The sequence below is a fragment of the Pristis pectinata genome, chromosome 12 (genome assembly GCF_009764475.1).
Source record: "Pristis pectinata isolate sPriPec2 chromosome 12, sPriPec2.1.pri, whole genome shotgun sequence".
NCBI classification, from domain to species: Eukaryota; Metazoa; Chordata; class Chondrichthyes; order Rhinopristiformes; family Pristidae; genus Pristis; species Pristis pectinata.
Window position 1 is genome coordinate 1,969,057 of NC_067416.1, and position 23,449 is coordinate 1,992,505.

The 23,449-nt window shown below is 48.9% G+C and overlaps 1 protein-coding gene across 1 annotated transcript in view; it reads left to right on the forward strand.

Moving 5' to 3' along the window:
* The first annotated feature begins 6,390 nt into the window (after nt 1-6,390).
* The window catches only part of LOC127576863 (solute carrier family 2, facilitated glucose transporter member 5-like), a 48,562-nt gene continuing 31,503 nt past the window's right edge, over nt 6,391-23,449 (forward strand). The window contains exons 1-4 of the mRNA XM_052027668.1: nt 6,391-6,438; nt 13,426-13,524; nt 18,602-18,762; nt 22,824-22,948. Coding sequence (XP_051883628.1) covers nt 6,391-6,438; nt 13,426-13,524; nt 18,602-18,762; nt 22,824-22,948 — 433 coding nt within the window. The remainder of the gene's footprint in view (nt 6,439-13,425; nt 13,525-18,601; nt 18,763-22,823; nt 22,949-23,449) is intronic.

A 23,449-nucleotide genomic window follows, 5' to 3' on the forward strand; every position in this document is an offset into this window, starting at 1 on the left:
TTACACACCTCCAATGGCAAGAGGATCAGCCCCTGGGGAACCCGAGAAAGATGAAGTCTTCCAATGTGGGAAACCAGGTCACTTCGCTAGGGAATGTAGGTCATCCCAACAGCAACCACCAGGACGCCCCAGCCCTTCAGGATGGCCTCAGTAAGTCCGGAAGTGTCAGAGGCACCAGAGGGAAGGAGTCATCAGAGTGAGCAACTTCCTCAATTTTTAACTGCTGATGGGAATTGGAGGCTGCTGGAGTTTGGAGGCTGTGGGGATGTTTAAATGTATGTCTTTGCATGATCAGTGTCTTCTAGCATGCTTTTGTATTAAAGCCTTAAGGGTCTGAAGGATTTCCTTGAGGCGAGTGTAATTGTGTTTTACTCCTTGTTTGAATTTTTGAATGAAATTTGTATTTTGTTTGAAGTGTGTGAATGGTCTGTGAGTTTTGAAATGTGGCATGAGGTGTGGCAATTTCTGAGTTTACCTGAGCGAGCGAGAGAGAGAAAGCGAGCGAGAGAGAGAGAGCGAGAGTGTGGGGGCCCCACCCATCCATCTTTTACTTTCTTCTATTCTTTAGAACATATGTTAAAGTTTTTCACTGTAGAAACTGCTTGTTCTAAGCTTTCCAGTTATTTGCAAAGCTCCTGGAAGAAAATAATGAAACAAGGATGGATTTTAGTTCTATCTTACATGTGTTTTTACATTTGTGTTCTTGTATTTCTTTCCTTTGGAATTGATATGGGGGGGGTGTGGGTGTGGGTGGAGGGGGGGGTTGGGGAAGAGAGAGAGTGAGAGAGTGAGAGAGTGAGAGAGTGAGAGAGATTCCATGTGGAATTGGGGTTAAGGTGTTAGAAATGGGAGTGTCTCTATTCCAGATATGAAATTCCCACATTCCAGAGAGAAATTGGTATTTTGGGAAACTGGTGATTAATTTATACTCAAACTGGCATTTTTGGAAATCGATTGGAATAACTGGGGGGTAAACTTTTCCTGTTAAATGCAAATGAGCAGCCTGGATTCTGGCCATTCCCGTCTGCTGGAATGCAGATGTGGAATGTACTTGGTGTGCCGGCTAAAACTGGACAGCATTGGGTTGGATAAATTCAAATCAAATCGAGTTTTATTGTCATGTGCACAAGTGCGGTGAGGTACAGGTACAGTGAAAAACGTGCTTGCAGCAGCATCACAGGCACGTAGGTACAGACAACACACAGAATATAAATTATACATAGTTATACCAGTGAAGAAAGAAAGACCATGCAAAACAAGACATTAGTGCAAAAGAAAAACACACAATCAAAGATAAGTCCATGGTAGAGCAAGAGGTGGTCTGTAGGGTTCCATTGCTGAGGTAGGGTTTGGGTTGTACAGGTCAGTTCAAGAACTGGAAATGGAATTGGTTTATTATTGTCACATGTACTAAGATAAAGTGAAAAGCTTTGTTTTGCGTGCCATCTATTCAGATCATTTCAAAACATCAGTGCATTGAGGTAGTACAAGGGAAAACAACAGAATGCAGAATATAGTGTTTCAGTTACAGAGAAAGTGCAGTGCAGGCAGACAATAACGTGCAAGGGCTATGATGAGGTACATTGAGAGATCAAGAGTTCATCTTTATCATACAAGAGGTCTGTTCAACAGTGTTACAACAGCAGGACAGAAGCTGTCCTTGAGCCCGGTGGTGAGTGTTTTCAAGCTTTTGTATCTAGCCCTGATGACTGTAGGAAAGTAACTGTTCCTGAAACTGGTGGTGTGTGACTTCAGGTTTCTGTACCTTCTGCCCAACAGTAGCAGCGAGAAGAGAGCATGACCCGGACGGCAGAGGTGTTGATGATAGATGCCGCCTTCTTGAGGCAGCGCCTCCTGTAGATGCTGTCAGTGGTGGGGAGGGCTGTGCCCATGATGGACCGGGCTGTGTCCACTGCTCTCTGCAGCCTCTTGTGTTGGAATTACCGTACCAGGCCGTGATGCAACCAGTCAGGATACTTTCAATAGCACATCTGTAGAAGTTTTTTGGAGTGTTCGGTGACAAGCCAAACCTCCTAAGAAAGTAGAGGCACTGGCACACCTTCTTTGCGATTGCATCTGTGTGCTGGTCCATATGGGAAAATAATAAAAAGTGCTTTTTTATTGTTATTTAACAGTAATAAAAAAGGGGAAAAGGTACATTAAAAAAAGCAGATTATTAAGAGGTAAAATAAGATACCAAGCCGCAATACGAACAGAAACTATCTTGATATTTCCCCAAGACACATGGATAGGAGTGACCAGGGGCACAGCGACAAATTTGTCTTTTCTTGTTATTTACATTTAAAATTGGTAAAATGTAATTGGTAAAATTGGTTTTTTATTGTCTCATGTACCGAGGTACAGTGAAAATCTTTGCATTCCATCCATACAAATCATTCCATCAAATCAGTGCATTGAGGTAGTACAAGGGAAAACAAAAACAGAATGCAGAATAATACTACAATGCGAGAAGTGTTAAGGATACGGGTGATGAACTCAGAGCACGGATCAGTACATGGAACTACGATGTTGTGGCCATTACAGAGACTTGGCTGTTGCAAGGGCAGGAGTGGCTGCTTGAGGTTCCGGGGTTTAGATGTTTCAAAAGGGATAGGGTAGGAGGTAAAAGAGGTGGGGGAGTGGCATTGCTGATCAGTGACAGTGTCACAGCTGTAGAAAGGGAGGACGTCCTGGAGGGATCATCCACTGAGTCAGTATGGGTGGAAATCAGAAACAGGAAAGGAGGAATCACTCTATTGGGAGTATTCTACAGACCCCCCCCAATAGCCACTAGGATGCAGAAGAACAGACACATAGGCAGATTTTGGAAAGGTGCAAAAATAACAGGGTTGCTGTCATGGGAGACTTCAACTTCCCTAATATTGATTGGCACCTCTTTAGTGCAAAAGGTTTACATGGGGCAGAATTTGTCAGGTGTGTCCAGGAAGGATTCCTGACACAGTCTGTGGACAGGCTGGCTAGAGGAGAGACCATACTGGATCTAGTACTAGGCAATAAACCTGGTCAGGTGACAGACCTGTCAGTGGGTGAGCATTTCGGGGATAGTGACCACAATTCCCTGACTTTTTGCATAGCTATGGACAGGGATAGGAGCAGATGATATGGAAAAGTTTTAAATTGGGGAGTTGGGGGGGGGCTGCTAATTACAACAGTATTAGGCAGGATTTGGGAGCATAAATTGGGAACAGATGTTCTCAGGGAAATGCACAGAAAAAATGTGGAGGCTGTTCAGGGAACACTTGCATGGGGTTCTGGATAGGTTTGTCCCAGTGAGGCAGGGAAAGGATGGTAGGGTGAAGGAACCATGATTGATGAGAGAGGTGGAATATTTAGTCAAGAGGAAGAAGGAAGCATACTTTAGGAAGCAAAAATCGGGCAGGACGCTTGAGAATTATAAGATAGCCAGGAAGGATCTTAAGAAGGGACTTAGGAGAACTAGAAGGGGACATGAGAAGGCCTTGGTAAGTAGAACTAAGGAAAACCCCAAGGCGTTCTACATGTACGTGAGGAACAGGAGGATGACTAGAGTGAGGGTAGGACCGCTCAGGGATAAAGGGGGAAACATATGCCTGGAGGTGGAGGAGGTAGGGGAGGTCCTGAATGAATACTTTGCTTCAGTGTTCACCAGGGAGAGGGACTTTGGTGAATGTGAGGTCAGCGTAGAACAGGCTAATGTGTTGGAGCACGTTGAGGTTAAGAAAGAGGCAGTGTCGGAGCTACTGAAAAACATTAGGATAGATAAATCCCCAGGACCTGATGGGATATACCCCAGGTTATTATGGGAGGCGAGGGAAGAGATTGCTGGGGTGTTGATGATGATATTTGCATCCTCCCTGGCCACAGGAGTGGTACCAGAGGATTGGAGGATGGCAACTGTTTTTCCCTTGTTCAAGAAAAGTAATAGGGATAATTCTGGGAATTATAGACCAGAGAGTCTTATGTCAGTGGTGGGCAAGCTATTGGAGAGGATTCTTATGGACAGGATTTATGAGCATTTGGAGAAGCATAGTCTTATTGGGAATAGTCAGCATGGCTTTATGAGCGACAGGTCGTGCCTCACGAGCCTAATTGAGTTTTTTTGAGGAGGTGACAAATCAAATAGATAAAGGTAGAGCGATGGATGTGGTGTACATTGACTTTAGTAAAGTGTTTGACAAGGTTCCCCATTGTGGGGTCATCCAGAAAGTCATGAGGCATGGGATCCATGGAAACTTGGTTGTGTGGATTCGGAATTGGCTTGCCCACAGAAGGCAGAGGGTGATAGTGGATGGAGAGTATTCTGCCTGGAGGTCGGTGACCAGTGATGTTCCGTAGGAATCTGTTCTGGAACCCCTGCTCTTTGTGATTTTTATAAATGACTTGGGATGAGGAAGTGGAGGGATGGGTTAGTAAGTTTGCAGAAGACACAAAGGTTGGAGGTGTTGTGGATAGTGTAGAAATTTGTCATAGGTTACAACAGGATATAAACAGGATGCGGAGTTGGGCGGAGAAGTGGCAGATGGAGTTCAATCCAGAAGTGTGAAGTGATACACTTTGGAAGAACAAACATAAAGGTAGAATACAAGGTTAATGGCAGGATTCTGAGTAGTGTGCAGGAACAGAGGGATCTTGGGGTCCAAGTCCATCAATCCCTCAAAGTTGCCGTGTAAGTTGATAGGGTTGTTAAGAAGGTGTATGGTGTGCTGGCCTTCATTTGTTGGGGTATTGAGTTCAAGAGCCACGAGGTAACGTTGCAGCTCTATAGAACTCTGGTCAGACCACACTTTTTAACAAATTTTTAAAAAAATTCTACTTACAGCATGGTAACAGGCCCTTCCGGCCCAATGAGTCCGCACTGCCCATTTTAAACCTAAATTGACCTACCCCTACGTCTTTTAGAATGTGGGAGGAAACCGGAACACCCAGAGGAAACCCACACAGATACGGGAGAACGTATAAACTCCTTACAGACAGTGACGGGAATCGAACCCCGATCGCTGGTGCTGTAATAGCATCGCACTAACGGCTATGCTACCATACTGCACTTGGAGTATTGTGTTCAGTTCTGGTCAACTCATTATAGGAAGGATGTAGAAGCTTTAGAGAGGGTGCAGAGGAGATTTACCAGGATGCTGCCTGGATTATAGAACATGATTTATGAGGAAAGGTTGAGCCAGCTGGGGCTTTTCTCTTTGGAGCGATGCAGGATGAGAGACAACAGGATAGGTGTATAAGATTATGAGGGGCATAGAGTGGGCAGCCAGCACCTTTTCCCCAGGGCGGCAATGGTCAATACCAGAGGACATACGTTTAAGGTGAGTGGAAGAAAGTTTAGGAGAGATGTCAGAGGTAGATTTTTGTTTACACAGAGAGTGGTGGGTGCCTGGAATGCACTGCCGGGGGTGGTGGTAGAGGCTGATACAGTAGGGACATTTAAGAGACTCTTAGCTAGGCACATGGATGTAAGAAAAATGGAGGGTTATAGGCTGTGTAGGAGGGAAGGGTTAGATTGATCATGGAGTAAGTTTATATAGGTCGGCACAACATGGTGGGCCGAAGGGCCGGTACTGTGTTGTACTGTTCTGTGTTCTGAAGTGTTACAGCTACAGAGAAAGTGGCGCTTGTGGTATATTGTGAGGTCAACGGTCCGTCTTATCCTACTAGGGGACCGTTCAATAGTCTCATAACAGCAGGATAGAAGCTGTCCTCCAGCCCGTACTTATCCAACACCAAACAGTCGCAGGAGGAAAGACTTAACTAGGCATTAGCCTGGTGAACCTCCTCTGGACTGGCTCCAGTGTCGGGGACCAACTGTGCACCGCACTCCGTGTTGTGTGGCCGGCCCAACACACCGCACAACTGAAACATTACTGCCCCATTTCTAAAATCCACCCCCTTCTAATTAAGGCCAAGAGCGCGGCAGTGCTGGCAGTGCTAGTCTGCATTCCCTCGCACAGACCGGGCTGCACAGAATTCCGTGCCCCAGCGCTGGGATCCCTGCTCTGACAGAGCAGTCCTGGCCAAAGCTGTGGTCCATCTCGTGGATTAATTCGCTCTTCTTCCAAATAAAAACTAAATACCCTCATTATACTCACAGGCTAATTCTTCTCATGTGATACCTGCGATCATTCCACGGCTCCTCTGCATCTCTGCCAACCGGCTGCTTCACAACCAAACTTCTCAACTGCAAGCTCCTACCCACAGCCCGCTCATCTATCGGCGCTGGCTCTTGAGTGACGCGACCTTCTCTTCTCCCGTTGGCCGAGAGGGCCGTCGGTCAGCCTGCAAGCTGCTCCCCGTTTCAGGTTGGGTTGGAGTGTGAGATTGGGGCGGGGGATGTGTGATGTCTTTTCTCTCTCCTGGTGAATCCGAAGGAATTTCTGTTCGATAATGGTGGAAGAAGCTTACCTCTCCAACTCCAGTGGGAAAATCGTCGGGGTAAGTCTGGAAATATCAGTCATTTTTATTTCTTTAAATGGAAAACTTTCTCAGAACTTTATGGAGGTATTTGTCTTGGATGACTTGCCTTTAAACTTCTCTGTATGGATGTGTTTAAAATGCAATATCACTTTGCATGGGTAACATATTGAATATTACACAATTTCCCCCTGTGCAGTTCATAACAAGAAAGAAATATTTCTTGCTCGGGGAGCCTTTTGCAAATCCAAGAGGTCCCACCAACACTTCGCAGTCAATGAATTTCCTTTGCTGAAGTGCAGCTCCAGTCTCCAGGAAGAGGCTGGAGGCGATTTCAATCGTGGCTTTCAGCAAGGAATTGGATCAGTCGGAAGGAAACAGAGCAGAGAGCTAGCAGGACTTTGAAGGGCTGAATGGGCTCTTGCTTTGCCCTTCGGGACGTAAGGAATGGAAGTGCTGCCCATCCGAGGGTTGGGGTCAACCTCTTGATTCCACCAGTTATCCCTGTCATTCCCAATCAGGAGCCGCTCCCCTCCGCCCGCCTCCCCATCCAGAAAGGTCTTGGCCTCAGCTCCACCCTGCTGCCTCTTCCCCAGAACTCTTCCCTCCTTCTCCACACCTCCAAAGATTCACCACCCTCTGACGGAAGAAATTCATCCTCATCTCCAGCTGAAATGGGCGGCCCCTTATTCTGAGGCCCTGCCTTTGAGTTTTCCCATGGGGGGTGGGAACGCATTGTCTATGCATCCACCTTGTCAGCCCCCCTGAGAGACTTGCCAATACCGGAGACACACAGGGGGCCAGAAGGAGGTACAGAGTTAATGTCTGTGAGGGCCATTCACTCAGTGTGGAACTGTATCCTTGCCATCCACAGTGAAGGTCTTTTGTCGTCTGTTAAATTCTTTCATAGGATCTGAGTGTTGCAGGCAAGGCCAGCATTTAATGCTCTTCCCTAACTGCCCCGTAGAAGGTGGGGGTGAGCTTCCTTCTCGACCACTGCAGTCCGCCTGGTGAAGGAGCTCCAACACTGCTGTTGGGGAGGGAGTTTCAGGGTTTGGACCCGCTGACGGTGAAGGAACGGTGATGTGTTTCCAAGTCGGGATGGTGTAGGACTTGGAGGGGAATCTGTGGGTGATGGTGTCCCCTCTGCACCTGCTGCCCTTGTCCTTGGTGGTGGAGGTCACAGGTTTGGCAGGCACTGTTGGACCGGACCGGGCAAGTAACTGCAGTGCATTCTGTAGACGGTGCTGGAGGGAGGGAGTGATTAGGGGGTGGATTCAGTGTGAATGAAGCAGGCAGCTTTGTCCTGTACCTTTGTGCTCCACTACTCTCCTGACATGGTTGGTGGAAGGGCCCGGGGTGTTGGGAGGTCCCAGTCCTGTAACCATGGTGTTTATGCAGCTAATCCAATTGAGTTGGCTGGGTGATCCAGTGGAGTTTCTGGTCTGTGGTAACCCCAAGGCTGTTGGTGGTGGCCAGTGTAGGAGCTTTAATGCTTTGAACGTCAGAGGATTGGTCAGGCTTTAATTTGGCAATCATGTCAGAATGTTGTCCACCTGTGTTTGTGCAGTCTGAATGACAGATGTAAGGCAGAACGCAGGTACATTCTGCGTTTCTGTGGAATGTCTCAGTGAAAGTGCATTCATTTATACTGCAGAGTGAAATATGACACGTTTTATCTTGAAACCCACCCGCTGATTGGCAAAATTCATATCTGGAGCAAAAGGTTCATTGTGGGTGGCAGGAGCTTCTCATATCTTGTAGTCGATGCCTTGACCAGCAAAGGTCAGGTGTCCAGGTAATGCATCTGGCTGGTGGTTTAGCTGAAACAGGCATCGAGTCCATGGTAGCTGCCATCAATGTGGAGACATTGGACCTCACTGTGCCAACACCCAACCCATAGTCCACTCACCAATTCAGTGCTTCCTTCTACGCTCCCTGTCATTACACCTTCCTCTCTCTGTTCCCCTGACCCTTGACCCACTCAGACTCTGCTCACCTCAACATTGGTTGTTTTGACCCCTCCCTAAACTTTACCCTCTCAGCCTTCTCAAACATTTCCCCTTCACCCTACCTGTTGCCTTTCTCTAACCCATTCCTTGACACGAGGAACAGTTGCTCCCTCCGCACCATCCCGTCACACACTCCCGGGGTCAGACACAGGGTGAAGCTCCCTCTACGCCGTCCCATCACCCACTCCCGGGGTCAGACACAAGGTGAAGCTCCCTCTACCCAGTTCCGTCATACACTACTGGGGTCAGACACAGAGTGAAGCTCCCTCCGCACCATCCCATCACACATTCCCGGGGTCAGACACAGCGTGAAGCTCCCTCCACACCATCCCATCGTACTCCCAGAATAACACTTTCTCCATGCTGCCCCATCACTCACTCTCTGTTCAGAAATACTCAGCAGGTCAGGCAGGCTTTGTGGAGAGAGATACAGGCTGATGGCTATTTATCAGAATGCCCAGTCCTTGACTTTCCAGGCATGCTGCCTCCAAGTAGATCTCAGAGAGACCTCTGTGCATCACTATCAGTCTTTGAATCTTTGCCTTCTCCACTTCCAAGAATTATAAATGGTTTTCTGTGTAAAAGCAAAGCAAAGTGCAAATAGAGAGTTGCAGTGAACCCAATTTGCAGACTGTTAAAGATTCAATTGGTCTTTTAAGAATTAGAGTTGTGTAGGAATGAGAGGAATTGAGGAAGAGCAGATGTGGTAAGTGAATTTATCACATCAAGTCAGGTTGTGGAATCTGATAACATATGTGCAGGTCAATATAGCATCTGTCACACAAGAAACTGAAAACACTAAATGACTACGGGGAGTCTGGACCAGATGTGTTACACCCTAGAATCCCTTCAGAATGGAGATGTAGAAATAGCTGAAACTCTGATTAATCCTTCAAAGAGTTTTGTCTCGACCTCAGGGTAGGAGAGTGGCTCCTGTAATCACAAGACTCGGCGAATGGGATTGAGCCACGAATCTAGCAACCGCAGATCAGTTAATGAAACATCTGCGGCGGGAGGATGATGAAGCGACACATCTGGCACCTTATCTTCCACCACCATCTTCTTCCACCTATTATGAGAAATATTTAACTACCTCTTGCTCGCCCTCAGTTCCCTCCCTGCGTCTCTACAATCCTCCCTCCATCCCGCAGCCTGGAGGGTGAACATCATTCAAGTCTGGATGGGAGCAGAAAGAGGCCATTCAACCCATCAAGCAACTTCTGCCCTTCAATCGTACTCCCCCTGAGTTCACACTGAGCTTTACCATCTGCAAGCAGCACCTTCCTATGTGTGTACATCAATTCATACAGATCAGGGCATCTCTGGACTGGCCAGCAGTTGTCCATCCCCAGCTGCCTCCTTGACCCACTGCAGTCCTTCTGCTAAAGGTGCTACCACAGTGCTGTTGAGGAGGGAGTTCCAGGATTTAGATCCACACTGATGAAGATTATCATTGGGTGTGTGTTCCTCTCTGCAGATGCTACCTGACTAGCTGAGCACTTCCAGCATTTACTTCAGATTGCCAACATCTGCATTATTTTGCTTTGCAGGTGAAATTCTCATTCTGATGCCTCCAGCCCCCACACCGCCCTCCCCCATCTGTGTAACCTCCCCCTGACCAGCCCCAACACCCCCATCTCTGTAACCCCCTCTGGCCCCAACACCCCCCATCTCTGTAACCTCCCCTCTGGCTCCAACACCCCCGTCTCTGTAACCCCCTCTGGCCCCAACACTCCCCCATCTCTGTAACCTTCTCCCTCCCCTACACCCCTCCCCTATCTCTGTAACCCCCTCTGTCCCTGTTACCTCTCCCTATGTAACTCCTTCCAGCTCCTACACCCCTCCCCATCTCTGTAACCCCCCTCCAACCCCTACACCCCTCCCTATCTCTGTAACCCCCTCCGTCCCTACACCCATCCCTATCTCTGTAAGCCCCTCCAGCCCTGTAAACCTCATTCAACACCTCCAACACTGGTCACTCTGTCACTAGAGATGGTGCCTTGAGCTGCCAGAGCCCTGAGTTCTGCAAGTGTCTTCCAAACATCGTCACCGCGCTCTCCACAATGTCACCTCATCCAATTACAACAGCAAAATACTGCAGATGCTGGAAATCTGAAATCAAACAACTGGAAACACTCAGCAGGTCAGGCAGCGTCTGTGGAGAGAGGAATGGTTAAAGTTCCAAGTTAAAGACCCTTCCTCAGGACTGGGAACAGAAGAAAACAGGTTAGATTCAAAGTGGCCTCCTCCACTGCAGGAGAATTCCAAGCACAAGCTGGAGGAACGGCACCTCATTCTCCATCTTGGAACCTTGCAGCCTGACGGCATGAACATTGAATTCTCCCACTTTAAGTAACCCCCTCAACCCCCTCCCTACCACACCTCTTCTTTTCTTCCCTTTCCCAGTCCCTCTTTCTTTTTCTACCCCTCTTTCTTCCTCCTTACCTTTGACCCATCCCCCAGTGGACCTGCTCTCCCCTCCTCCCCCGCACCTGTCTATCTCTTACCTGTATCTACCTATCCCCACCCTGTGCCCACCCTGCCTCCCCTCTTCTGTCCACCTATCAATGCTCTGCTTTCCCCTCCTATATATCGGGCTTCCCCTTTTCCTATCTTCAGTCCTGAAGAAGGGTCCTGACCCGAAACGTTGACCGCCTGCTTTTCTCCACGGAGGCTGCCTGGCCTGCTGAGTCCCTCCAGCATCATCGTGTTTCTCATCTAGATTCCAGCATCTGCAGTCCTTTGTTTCTCTTAGATTCAAAGACGCTGCCTGACCTGCTGAATGCTTCTAGCTTTTTGGTTTTTATTTAAGATTTCCAGCATCTGCAGTTTTTTTCATTTTTGTCAACTCAGAGGTTCTGTCGTTCTCTCCGCACGGATCTGCCCCTCCCTCCTCACCATCCAATCTCTGTTCTTTGTCTCTGTTTTATTCCTCTCTCCCCCCTCCTCTCCCCCTCCTCTCCCCCCTCCTCTCCCCCCTCTCTCCCCCCTCTCTCCCCCCTCTCTCCTCCCCTCTCTCTCCTCTCTCTCACCCCCGCTCACCCCCCCCTCCCTCTCTCCCCCCTCTCTCTCCCCCCTCTCTCCCCCCCTCTCCCCCCTCCCCCTCTCTCTCCCTCTCTCTCTTGCCCCCTCTCTATCTATCCCCCTCTCTCCCTCCTCTCTCTCCCCCCCCCCACCCTCTCTCTCTGTCTCTTCTCTCTCTATCCACTCCCTATCCCATTTTCCGACTGGTTGACTCTGCCTCCCCACATTCTCCCCCTCTCCCCCCACCCTGCCTCGGGCGTTGCTTTGTTATTGGCAGCTAATCCTTTCAGCATTGAAGCTGCCGTGAGGTTTTACAGTGATTAGCACTAAAGCCCACATGTAAATGCTGCTGCTGTGTCTGTACATTTGGAGGAAATACTTGTGGAAATGCAAATAGGATAATTGAATTTCCTTGTCATGATCTATAACCGTACCTATTTGACGAACCCGTGAGTGCGCGTGCAGACAGGACGGTCAGTGCCCTTACATTGTGTCCTGGGGAATGTGCTTAAAGTTCGAATATCTCCGGTCCCGCCAACAGGAGGTTCCTCAGCTGCTGTGTTGGGGCAGCAGGACATTCAGCCCCTCGATCAATTCTATCCGTTCATGGCTAGTCAAAATCTTAACTCCCGTTCGCTGGCTTGGTCACTAATAGCCAAACACACAGTACAGTTTTGGTCACCCTGTTCCAGGAAAGATGTCACTAAGCTGGAAACAGTTCAAAGAAGATCTACGAGAACGTTGCCAGGACTTGAGGGTCCAAGGGAGAGGTTGGATAGGCGAGGACTTTATTCCTTGGACTTTAGGATTCTGAGGGGTGACCTTACAGAGGTGTATAAAATCATGAGGGCCTTAGATAGGGTGAATGCGCACAGTCTTTTTTCCCAGGGAAGGGAAATCAAAACCTAGTGGGCATAGGTTTAAGGTGAGAGAGGAAAGGTTTAAAAAGGACCTGAGGGGCAAGTTTTCCATGCAGAGGGTGGTAGGTATGTGGAACGGGCTGCCAGAGGAAGTGGTTGAGGCAGTTACAATAACAACATTTAATAGACACTTGGACAGGTCCATGGATGGGAAAGGTTTAGAGGGATCTGGGCCAAACACAGGCAAATGGGACTGGTTTAGATAGACATCTGGGCTAGCATGGATGAGTTGGGCTGAAGGGCCTGTTTCCCTGCTGTATGACTATATAACTCAATGATTTCCCCCCAATTCTGGTCCACTCCCCTTCCCACCTTCTGACACCAGGGAAAATAGTTCCTCCCCCTCCCTCTCCCCCCTCTGCCTCCCTCTCCCCCACTCCCCCTCTCTTTAACATCAAGTCTTGCAATCATCTTGCACACAATTCAACCTCACTGTCTGGGCTCCCCCTCTTCCTGACCTCCTGTGTACACAGTGTGAGTGCTGTTATCCATGTGATGTTCCCAGTGTGAGGTCAGGTGCAGTCTGTGGACTGTGGAACGTTGCCCGTGCTGCAGGGAACCCAGCCCATCGACTCTGTGGTGTATACGTGTTGTATTAAATTTGCTTTCAGTTACTGCCCCTCCCATGGCACTGCCCCCCCCAACACTGCCCCCCCAACACTGCCCCCCCAACACTGCTCCCCCAACACTGCCCCCTCACTGCCCCCCACACACTGCCCCCCATACTGCCCCCCTCACTACCCCCACTACCCCCCTCACTGCCCCCCACACTCCCCCTCGCTGCCCCCTCGCTGCCCCCCCCTCGCTGCCTCCCCCTCACTGCCTCCCCCTCACTGACCCCCCCCCCACTGCCCCCCCACCACACTGCCCCTCTCACTGCCGCCCCGACCATTAGTGCACTGTACTCCTGAACCACAGGCGGGGCCACTGACTGAAGGTCCGTGTAACTGAACTATCTCTGCCTGTTATGGCCGCATGCCAAATGCGACCTTCCAGAACGTTCTGTGTTGCGATGTTGTACAGTAACCCGTCCTGTGTTACTCCCCCCACAGCACCTGACGTGGCCCCTCCTCGTGGCCGCCATCCTCGCCTCCTTCGGCTCCTCCATGCTCTACGGCTACAACCTGGCAGTGGTGAACTCGCCAACCGAGGTAAGGTGGCAGGGTCCGATCCCGCCGTCACGCCAGCTGTCAATCCAGCTGCACTGTCACGCCAGCTGTCACGCCAGCAGCACTGTCACGCCAGCTGTCACTGTCACAGCAGCACTGTCACGCCAGCTGTCACGCCAGCTGTCACAGCACTGTCACTGTCACGCCAGCATGTCACGCAGCTGTCACTCCTAATGCACTCCAGCTGTGCAATCATTCCCAGTTGTCACTCCAGATGTGCTGTCACTCCAGCTGTGACGTCACTCTCTAAAAGGGAAGATGACAAGAAATTACAGGCCAGTTACTTTAACACGTGTCATGAAGACAGTGTCAGAGCTTCCATTACGACAATACACCAGGGCTCTTAGAAAAGCAATCAAAATAATCAGGTGAAGTCAACATGGTTTTGTGAAAGAAAAGTCATGTGTGACCAATTTATTGGAGCTCTCTGAAGAATTAACATGGACCTGGTGGATCTATTGAACTTAGATTTCCAGAAGGTGTTTGATAAAGTCAAGGCCAAAGTCGAGTTTATTGTCAGATGCACAGGTCCGTGTGTGCACAGGTGCGATGAAAAACTTACTTGCAGCAGCATCACAGGCGCAGAGCATCAGATAAGCAGCATTCACAAGAAGAACATAAATTGAACATAAATTATAGACATTTTTTACAAGAAAGAACACAATTAGAACACATCGCCACCTGTGATGTCATAGGCAAATTTGTATCTGGCATTGGAGCTGTTCTTAGCCGTACAGTCATGTGTGTACAGAGAGTAGAGCAGGGGGCTAGGCACGCAGCCCTGAGGTGCTCCTGTACTGATGGTCAGCGAGGAGGAGATGTTGTAACCGATCCTCACTGGCTGAGGTCTGCTGATGAGGAAGTTGAGGATGCTGTTGCAGAGGGAGGTACAGAGGCCCAGGTGTTGAAGCTTGATAAGACTGCTCACTAGACGCTATTGCGCTAAGTAAAGGTTAATGTTGTAGGAAGTAACACCGGCACGGATGGAGATTGGCTGGTAAATGAACCACAGAGAGTAGGACACATGAATCTTTTTTTAGTTGGCAAGTTTCAACAAGGGGTGCAGCTTGGAACAGTGCTGTGGCCTACTGTTCATTTAAATAAGAGTCATAGAGCAATACAGCACGGATACAGGCCCTTCGGCCCAACCAGTCCATGCCGACCACGGTGCCCACCCAGCTAGTCCCAATTTCCTGTGTTCGGCCCATATCCCTCCAAGCCCCGCCCCTTCATGTACCTATCCAAGTGCTTCTTAAATGATACTGTTGTACCTGCCTCACCCACTTCCTCTGGCAGCTCGTTCCATACACTCACCACCCTCTGTGTGTAAAAGTTGCCCCTCAGGTCCCTTTTAAATATTTCCCCTCTCACCCTAAATCTATGCCCCCTAGTTTTGGACTCCCCTACCCTGGGGAAAAGACTGTTACCATCTATCTTATATGTGCCTCTCATAATATTAAACGCTTCTATAAGGTCGCCCCTCATTCTCCTACGTTCTAAGGAATAAAGACCCAGCCTGGCCAACCTCTCCCTATAACTGAGACCCTCTAGTCCTCAACATTCTCATAGATCTTTTCTGCGCCCAACTCCTATACTCAGTGCCCTGATGAAGGTCAGCGTGCTAAACGCCTTCTTCACCACCCTGTCTACCTGTGATGCCGCTTTCAATGAATTATGCACTTGTACTCCTAGGTCTATCTGTTCCATTACACTCCCTAGCACCCTACCATTCATACTACAAGTCTGACTCTGGTTTGACTTGGACCAAAGGCGTGGTTGCTAAGTTTGCTTAAAATGCAGGGCAAGTAAGTTGTGAAAAAGCATAAAGGGGCTACAGAGGGATGAAAACAATGATAGGTGAGTGGACAAAGGTCTGGCAAATGGAGGGAATGTGGGAAAATATGAATTATCCATTTTGTAGGAAAAATAAATGAAGCATTTTATCTAAATGTTGGGAGAGTGGAGAGCTGTGAGACACAGAGGGATCTGGGTGTTCCAGAGCCTGACTCACAGGAGGCTGGTGTACGGGTGTGGCAGGTCATCGGAAAGCTAACTGAATGTAATGAAAATCAAAACAACTGCAGATAATGGAAATCTAAAATAAAAACAGAAAATACTGGAAACAATATTTTAGTTTTTTTACTGGAGACATTCAGCAGGTCAGGCAGCATCTGTGGGGAGAGAAACAGAGTGAATGTTTCAGGCAAAAGAACATTTTTATCTTGACATGTTAGCTGTGTTTCTCATCCCACAGATGCTGCCTGACCTGCTGAGTGTCTCCAGCATTGTCTGTTTTTATTTATGACAGAACATTTTCATTCATTGCTGGAAGATGGAACACAAAGTTAGGGAGGTAACGCATATGTAGGGCATTGATGAGACCACATCTGGAGTGCAATGTACAGTTAGTGTCTCCTTCTTTAAAGGAGGATGTTTATGTGTTGGAAGCAGTTCAAAGAAAGTTTACTAAACACCTAGGATGTGTGAGTTGTCTTATGATGAAAGGTTGGACATTGGAATCCTGAAGGGTGAGAGGGAATGATTGAAGTATGTAAGATCCTGAGTGGTTTTGACAGGGTCACTATAAGGAGAATGTTCCCTCCTGTGGGAGAATCCAGAACTGGGCGTCACTGTCTAAAAATCACAGAAACCAGTCTCCCCTCCATGGACTCTTGTCTAACTTCTCGCTGTCTTGGTAAAGCAGTCAGCATAATCAAAGACCCCACCCACCTCACACATTCTCCCTTCTCCCCTCTCCCATCAGGCAAAAGATACAAAAGCCTGAAAGCACGTACCACCAGGCTCAAGGACAGCTTCTATCCCGCTGTTATAAGACTATTGAACAGTCCCCTAGTACGATAAGATGGACTCTTGACCTCATGATCTACCTCGTTATGACCTTACACCTTATTGTCTACCTGCAATGCATTTTCTCTGTAACTGTAATACTTTATTCTACATTCTGTTATTGTTTTACCTTGTACTACCTCAATGCACTGTGTAATGAATTGAACTGTATGAACGGTATGCAAGACAAGTTTTTCACTGTACCCGGTACATGTGACAATAATAAACCAATTCCAATTCCAAATAAAGGCTCACCAATTTAAGACGGAGGTATCGAGAATTGTTTTTCTGTCACATCTCATGAGCTGTGACAGAAAAAAAATATTGGGGTAGACAGTAATGTGGACTTGAGGTTACAATTGGATCAGCCATGATCTTATACAATGATGGATCAGTCTGGAGGGGCTGAATGGCCTACCCTGCTCCTGATTCACATGTTCCTGTGGAGAACAGTGCCCTCACTGCTGCTTGGCAGGTAGCTGAGAACGCAAGTGGAGCCACTCAAAGGCGCTGTGTCTGGAAAGTGAGGTCCCCTGATGGGTCATGGACAGGGCTCTGCATTCACCAGTAACGTAGAAGTAAGATTCAGGGGAGGGGTAGGCAGCAGAGGTAGGGAGGGTGTTGGCAGGTCATGGGGACAGGGACCTTTGTAAGGTGAGGTTTCTTCATTAGTCACACGTACATGGAAACACACAGTGAAATGCATCTTTTGCGTAGAGTGTTCTGGGGGCAGCCCACAAGTGTCGCCACGCTTCCGGCGCCAACATAGCATGCCCACAACTTCCTAACCCATACATCTTTGGGATGTGGGAGGAAACCGGAGCACCCAGAGGAAACCCATGCAGACACAGGGAGAACGTACAAACTCCTTACAGACAGCGGCAGGAATTGAACCCGGGTCGCTGGTGCTGTAATAATGTCACACTAACCGCTGTACTACTGTACCTCAATCATTATAGCAAAATTAAACATGATTACACACTTAAAGTTAAAATTAGTTAAACAGGAGATAAATAATTACAAAGTACTTATAAAATTAAACACAACTGAAGCATTTGAGTCAAAAATAATATTGATTTATGAATTGACTCATGAACAGTGAGTGCCCTGAAACATGTCCAGCTCCCTGGGAACTGACGTCCACTGAAACAAAACTGCTCTGGGTCCAGTCTGGAGCAGATCAACAGGGGGACCTGTCACCCAGCTGCCGGGAAACTCCAGGAAGCTGGTGCTCTGCCGCCAGACTCCTTGAGGATGCAGGGCTACAACATGGTCTGAGTGACCATGGGGAGTTGTCTCAGGGAGGTTGGGTTCTGTGTTCAACCGAGGGTCCCTTTGAAGAGATCTTAACCGAGTCTCACTGCTGTAAACTCTGACCCAACCTTTTAACCAGCCTGGGTTCTTTCCTGAGCAGTGATCCTGCAGAACGACCATCTCGGGAATCTTCCATCCACTGGAACGTTTAACCAGCCTAGTCTCTTTCTGGAGCAGTGAATCTCTGGAACGATGGTCTCGGGAGTCTTCTGTCCGCCAGAACTGCTAAATCTGTACCATCCTTCTGTAAGGTTTCTATTGTCCATCCAATGGCCAGGGCACTGAGTGTTAGAACAATTCGTGCTCCTCCACGGCTGATCCAGGATGATGTGATTTACAAGTCTGTGTTCAGTCGAGAGCCCAGGATCAGTAGCAGAATTCTCATTTCCCTGTGTGTCATTCTGAGTCTCCAGAGGTGCTGATGTGCGGGGAGGAGGGTGATGGGACCACCAGCAACCTCTGCAGTCTCAGGGACAATCTGCTGTGTGCGGTGTCAGGCTCGGCAACGACTACCTTCTGCGTCGGCTTCTCGACAGAATGATGCCAGGGCTGGGTGGTGGAACAGTTTGCTCAGGTCATTTTCATCTGTTGCTGAATGTTCCCCAGTGACTTTTCACAAGATGTTGTCTCTGCCTCTGACCCAGAGAGTGCATTGTTCTCAGTCCATCAGCTTCCTCAGCCTTGAGCAGGGTGTGTCAGGAAGAACAAGGCAGCTTGGTCCTCACCTTGGCTGTCCACTGTTTGCTCAGAGTCTCACAGATAGGAGACCATTTGGCCCATCCTGCCTGTGCTGGCCCTTTGATTGAGCCCTCCAATCAGCCCCACTCCCCACCCTCCACCTCTGCACTTATTTATCCACTTCCTTTTTGAGCGTTCGCGTTGCATTGTGTATTTGCAGTATATAAAAGATTTCTACAACGCCACCATCCTGGAACGGTACAACCAGTCCATGAGTGCCCACGACCTGGTGCTGCTCTATTCGGTGACTGTCTCCATCTTCGCTGTGGGTGGGATGTTTGGCGCCTTGCTCGTTGGCCTGCTGGTGTCCAAGTTTGGCCAGTAAGTATTCAGGGTGCCACCCAATGCTTTCGATTTCGATTGGTTTAGGGTCCAGGGTGCAATGAAATTCCTTGCTTGGTGAAGCTCACAGGGTAAGCAGTGTAGTAACGATGGTAACAATAACTACAGCAATAAAACAGAACTGTGCAAACTGTAGCAGTGCGATAAGAAACACTGGAGTGACAATAATTGTAGAGGTGAATTGAAGAGTTCGAGAATGTGGCAACACCACTGGGTACCCCTACCTCTGCCTCAGCCCATCGACTGCTGAAACCCTCACCCCTTTCTCAGCTCGGTCTGTTCCAGTCAGCCCCCCCCGCTCCCCTCCCACCCCCCTTCCCACCAGTCCGCTCTCCATAAACGTGAGCTCACCAAAACTCCGCTGCCCCGTGTCCTGACTTGCACCACCCCAACCCACACACATCAGGTCCAGGGTTCCTCAGTGTGTGTCCAACCTCTCCTTATAGCTCATGCCCCCTAATCCAGGCAGCATCCTGGTGAACTTCTTCCGCACCCTCTCCAAAGACTCCACATCCTTCCTGTAACGGGGCAGCCAGAACTGCACATAGTACTCCAAGTGTGGCCTGACCAAAGTTTTATACAGCTGCAATGTGACTTCCTGACTCTTGTACCCAACGCCCCGACCACTGAAGCCAAGCATGTCACATGCCTCTTTACCACCCTATCTACTTCTGCAGCCACTTTCAGGGAGCTATGGACTTGTACCCCAAGATCCCTCTGTGCAGCAACACTGTTAAGGTTCCTGTCATTAACAGTATACTTTCCCCTTACATTTGACCTCCGAAAGTGCAACACCTCACACTTGCTCGGATTAAAATCCATCTGCCATTGCTCTGCCCATATCTGTAACTGTTCAGGGCAGGATTGGATATTGAATATTCCTGGTTTTCAGTGTTTTAAAAGGGATAGGGAGGGCGGGGAGAAGAGGAGGAGGGGTGTCGATACTGGTCAGGGACACTGTTACAGCTGCAGAAAGGGTGGATAATGTAGAAGGATCCTCTCTAGAGTCAGTATGGGTGGAAGTTAGGAACAAGAAAGGAGCAGTTACTCTACTGGGAGTATTCTATAGGCCCCCCGGTAGCAGCAGGGATACTGAGCAGCAGATCGGGAGGCAGATTTTGGAAAGATGCAAAAATAACAGGGTTATTATAGTGGGAGACTTCAACTTCCCAAATATTGATTGGCACCTGCTTAGTGCCAAAGGTTTAGACAGAGCAGGGTTTGTTAAGTGTGTCCAGGATGGATTGCTGTCACAGTATGTTGACAGGCCGACTAGAGGGGATGCCATATTAGATCTAGTTTTAGGTAATGAACCAGGTCAGGTGACAGATCTATCGGTGGGTGAGCATTTGGGGGACAGTGCCCACTGCTCCCTAACCTTTAGCATCGTCATGGGCAGGGAGAGGAGCAAAGAGGACGGGAAGATATTTAATTGGGGGAAGGCGAATTATGAGGCTATAAGGCGAGAGTGTAAATTGGGATGACATTTTTGAAGGGAAACGTACTATAGAGATGTGGTTGATGTTCAGGGATCTCTTGCAGGATGTTACGGATAAATTTGTCCCGGTGAGGCAGGGAAGGAATGGCAGGGTGAAGGAGCCATGGGCGACAAGGGAGGTGGAACAACTAGTTAGGAAGAAGGCGGCAGCATACATAAGGTGTAAGCAGCAAGGATCAGACAGGGCTCTCGAGGAATATAGAGTAGCAAGGAAGGAACTTAAGAAGGGGCTGAAGAGAGTGAGAAGGGGACATGAAAAGGCTTTGGCGAGTAGGGTTAAGGAGAATCCCAAGGCTTTTTTCTCGTACGTGAAGAGCAGGATGACGAGAGTAAAGGTAGGTCCAATTAAAGACAACGGTGGGAAGATGTGCCTGGAAGCTGTGGAAGTGGGTGAGGTCCTCAATGAATACTTCTCTTCAGTATTCACCAAGGAGAGGGGTCTTGATGATGCTGAGGACAGTGTTGGTAAGGTTAATGTTCTGGAGTATGTAGCTATCAAGAGAGAGGATGTGTTGGAGTTGTTAGAAAATATTAGGACAGATAAGTCCCTGGGGCCTGACGGAGTATTCCCCAGGCTGCTTCGTGAGGTGAGGGAGGAGACTGCTGAACCATTGGCTAGGATCTTTGAGTCCTCGTTGTCCATGGGAATGGTACCGGAGGATTGGAGGGTGGCAAATGTTGTCCCCTTATTCAAAAAAGGTAGTAGGGATAGTCCAGGGAATTACAGACCAGTGAGCCTTACGTCTGTGGTGGGTAAGCTGCTAGAAAGGATTCTAAGAAGTAGGATCTATGATCATTTAGAGAATCATGGACTGATCAGAGACAGTCAGCATGGCTTTGTGAAGGGAAGATCTTGCCTCACTAGCCTGATAGGGTTCTTTGAGGAGGTGACCAGGCAGATTAATGAGGGTAGTGCAGTGGATGTGGTCTACATGGATTTTAGTAAGGCATTTGACAAGGTTCCACATGGTAGGCTTCTGAAGGTCAGAGGCCAAGGGATCCAAGGAGGATTGGCAGTGTGGATTCAGAATTAGCTTGCCTGTAGAAAGCAGAGGGTTGTGATGGAGGGAGTGCATTTGGATTGGAGGGCTGTGACTAGTGGTGTCCCACAGGGATTGGTTCTGGGACCTCTACTTCTTGTGATATTTATTAATGACTTAGATGAGGGGGTGGAAGGGTGGGTTAGCAAGTTTGCAGATGACACAAAGATCTTTGGTGTTGTGAATAGTGTGGAGGGCTGTCAAAGCTTACAGAGGGATATTGATAGGATGCAGAGCTGAGCTGACAAGTGGCAGATGGAGTTCAATCGGAAGAAATGTGAGGTGGTACACTTTGGAAGGACAAACTCCAAGGCAGAATACAAGGTAAATGGCAGGATTCTGGGCAGTGTGGAGGAGCAGAGTGATCTGGGGGGTTCATATCCACAGATCCCTGAAAGTTGCCTCACAGGTGGATAGGGTAGTTAAGAAAATTTATGAGGTGTTAGCTTTCATAAATCGTGGGATCGAGTTTAAGAGCCACGAAGTGATGATGCAGCTTTACAAAACTCTGGTTAGACCACACTTAGAGTACTGTGTCCAGTTCTGGTCACCTCATTATAGGAAGGATGTGGAGGCATTGGAAAGGGTGCAGAGGAGATTTACCGGGATGCTGCCTGGATTAGAGAGTATGCATTATGAGGAGAGACTAAGGGAGCTGGGGCTGTTCTCATTGGAGAGAAGGAGGATGAGGGGAGACATGATAGAGGTGTACAAGATATTAAGAGGAATAGATAGAGTGAACAGCCAGCACCTCTTTCCCAGGGCACCAATGCTCAATACAAGAGGACATGGCTTTAAAGTAATGGGTGGGAAGTTCGAGGGAGACGTCAGATGGAGGTTTTTCACCCAGAGAGTGGTTGGTGCATGGAATGCGCTGCCTGGGGTGGTGGTGGAGGCTGTTACGTTGGTCAAGTACAAGAGATTGTTAGATAAGCATATGGAGGAATTTAAGTTAAAGGGATTTGTGTGAGGAAGGGGTTAGATAGTCTTAGGTGTGGTTTGAAGGTCGGCACAACATGGTGGGCCGAAGGGCCTGTATTGTGCTGTACTGTTCTATGGTTCTATATCCTGCTGTATCCTTTGACAGACCTCTACACCATCCACAGCTCCACCAACCTTTGTTCATCTGCAAACTTACTAACCCTCCCACCTCCGTTTTCATCCAAGTCATTTACATACATCACAGACAACAGAAGTTCCCTGTGCAACACCACTGGTCATAGAGCTCCAGCCAGAACAACACCTCTCCACCCTCTGTCTTCTATGGGCAAGCCAATTCTGAATCCAAGCTATCGAGTCACTGTGGGACCCATGCATCCTTTGGAATTCCAGTTCTGAATCTCTCTCCCTCTCTCTTCTCTGAAGCTTCTTGAAGCTTCCTGCATTGACGAAGATTTTGGTCAGCCAGCATTGAATACCATTTGTTAACTGATTGCCAGATCTTCTATACTTCATCAGTGGAGCTTTGTGATGCTTTGACCATGCCTCCCGCTCATTGACAGGAAGGGCACGCTGGTGTACAGCACGCTCCTGGTGTTCCTGGCCGGGCTACTGATGGGACTCAGCAGGCTGCTGCGCTCCCCAGAAATGGTGATACTGGGGCGCTTCGTGACTGGAATTCACTCAGGTAAGTGGGGAGTCCGCTGCCCGTCCGCACTCCCAGGGGGAGCCCCTCCCCACAAGGAGGAGTGAGTGAGACGGGGAAGGAGAGAGAGAGAGGGAGGGAGAGAGACGGGTAGTGAGAGGGAGGGAGAGAGACAGACAGACAGACAGACAGGCACAGAGGGAAGAGAGCAGACAGGTCGGGAGCTGGTCTGGAACAACCTGAGCCGCCTGGCGGACATGCCAGCAGTGCCGTTCCGCGACGCGCCGAGGCGTTTCTTGTACGGCTGCTCCTGCACACCTTTCACTTCCTCGCCCTGGTCTGCCGGCCAGACACGCCGTGGCAGTCTGTCTTACCATCCAGCGGCGAGTGGGGTCGCCGATGAAGGTCTCTCTGCGTTTGCGTCCTCCCCCTTTACGTCGGGGATCTGGGGTGGAGGGTGTTGCACCAGGCGGTGCCGTGCAACCATTTCCTGAGCCGGTTCACCGACATCCCGGCCACCTGTCACTTCTGCGGCCAGGAGGA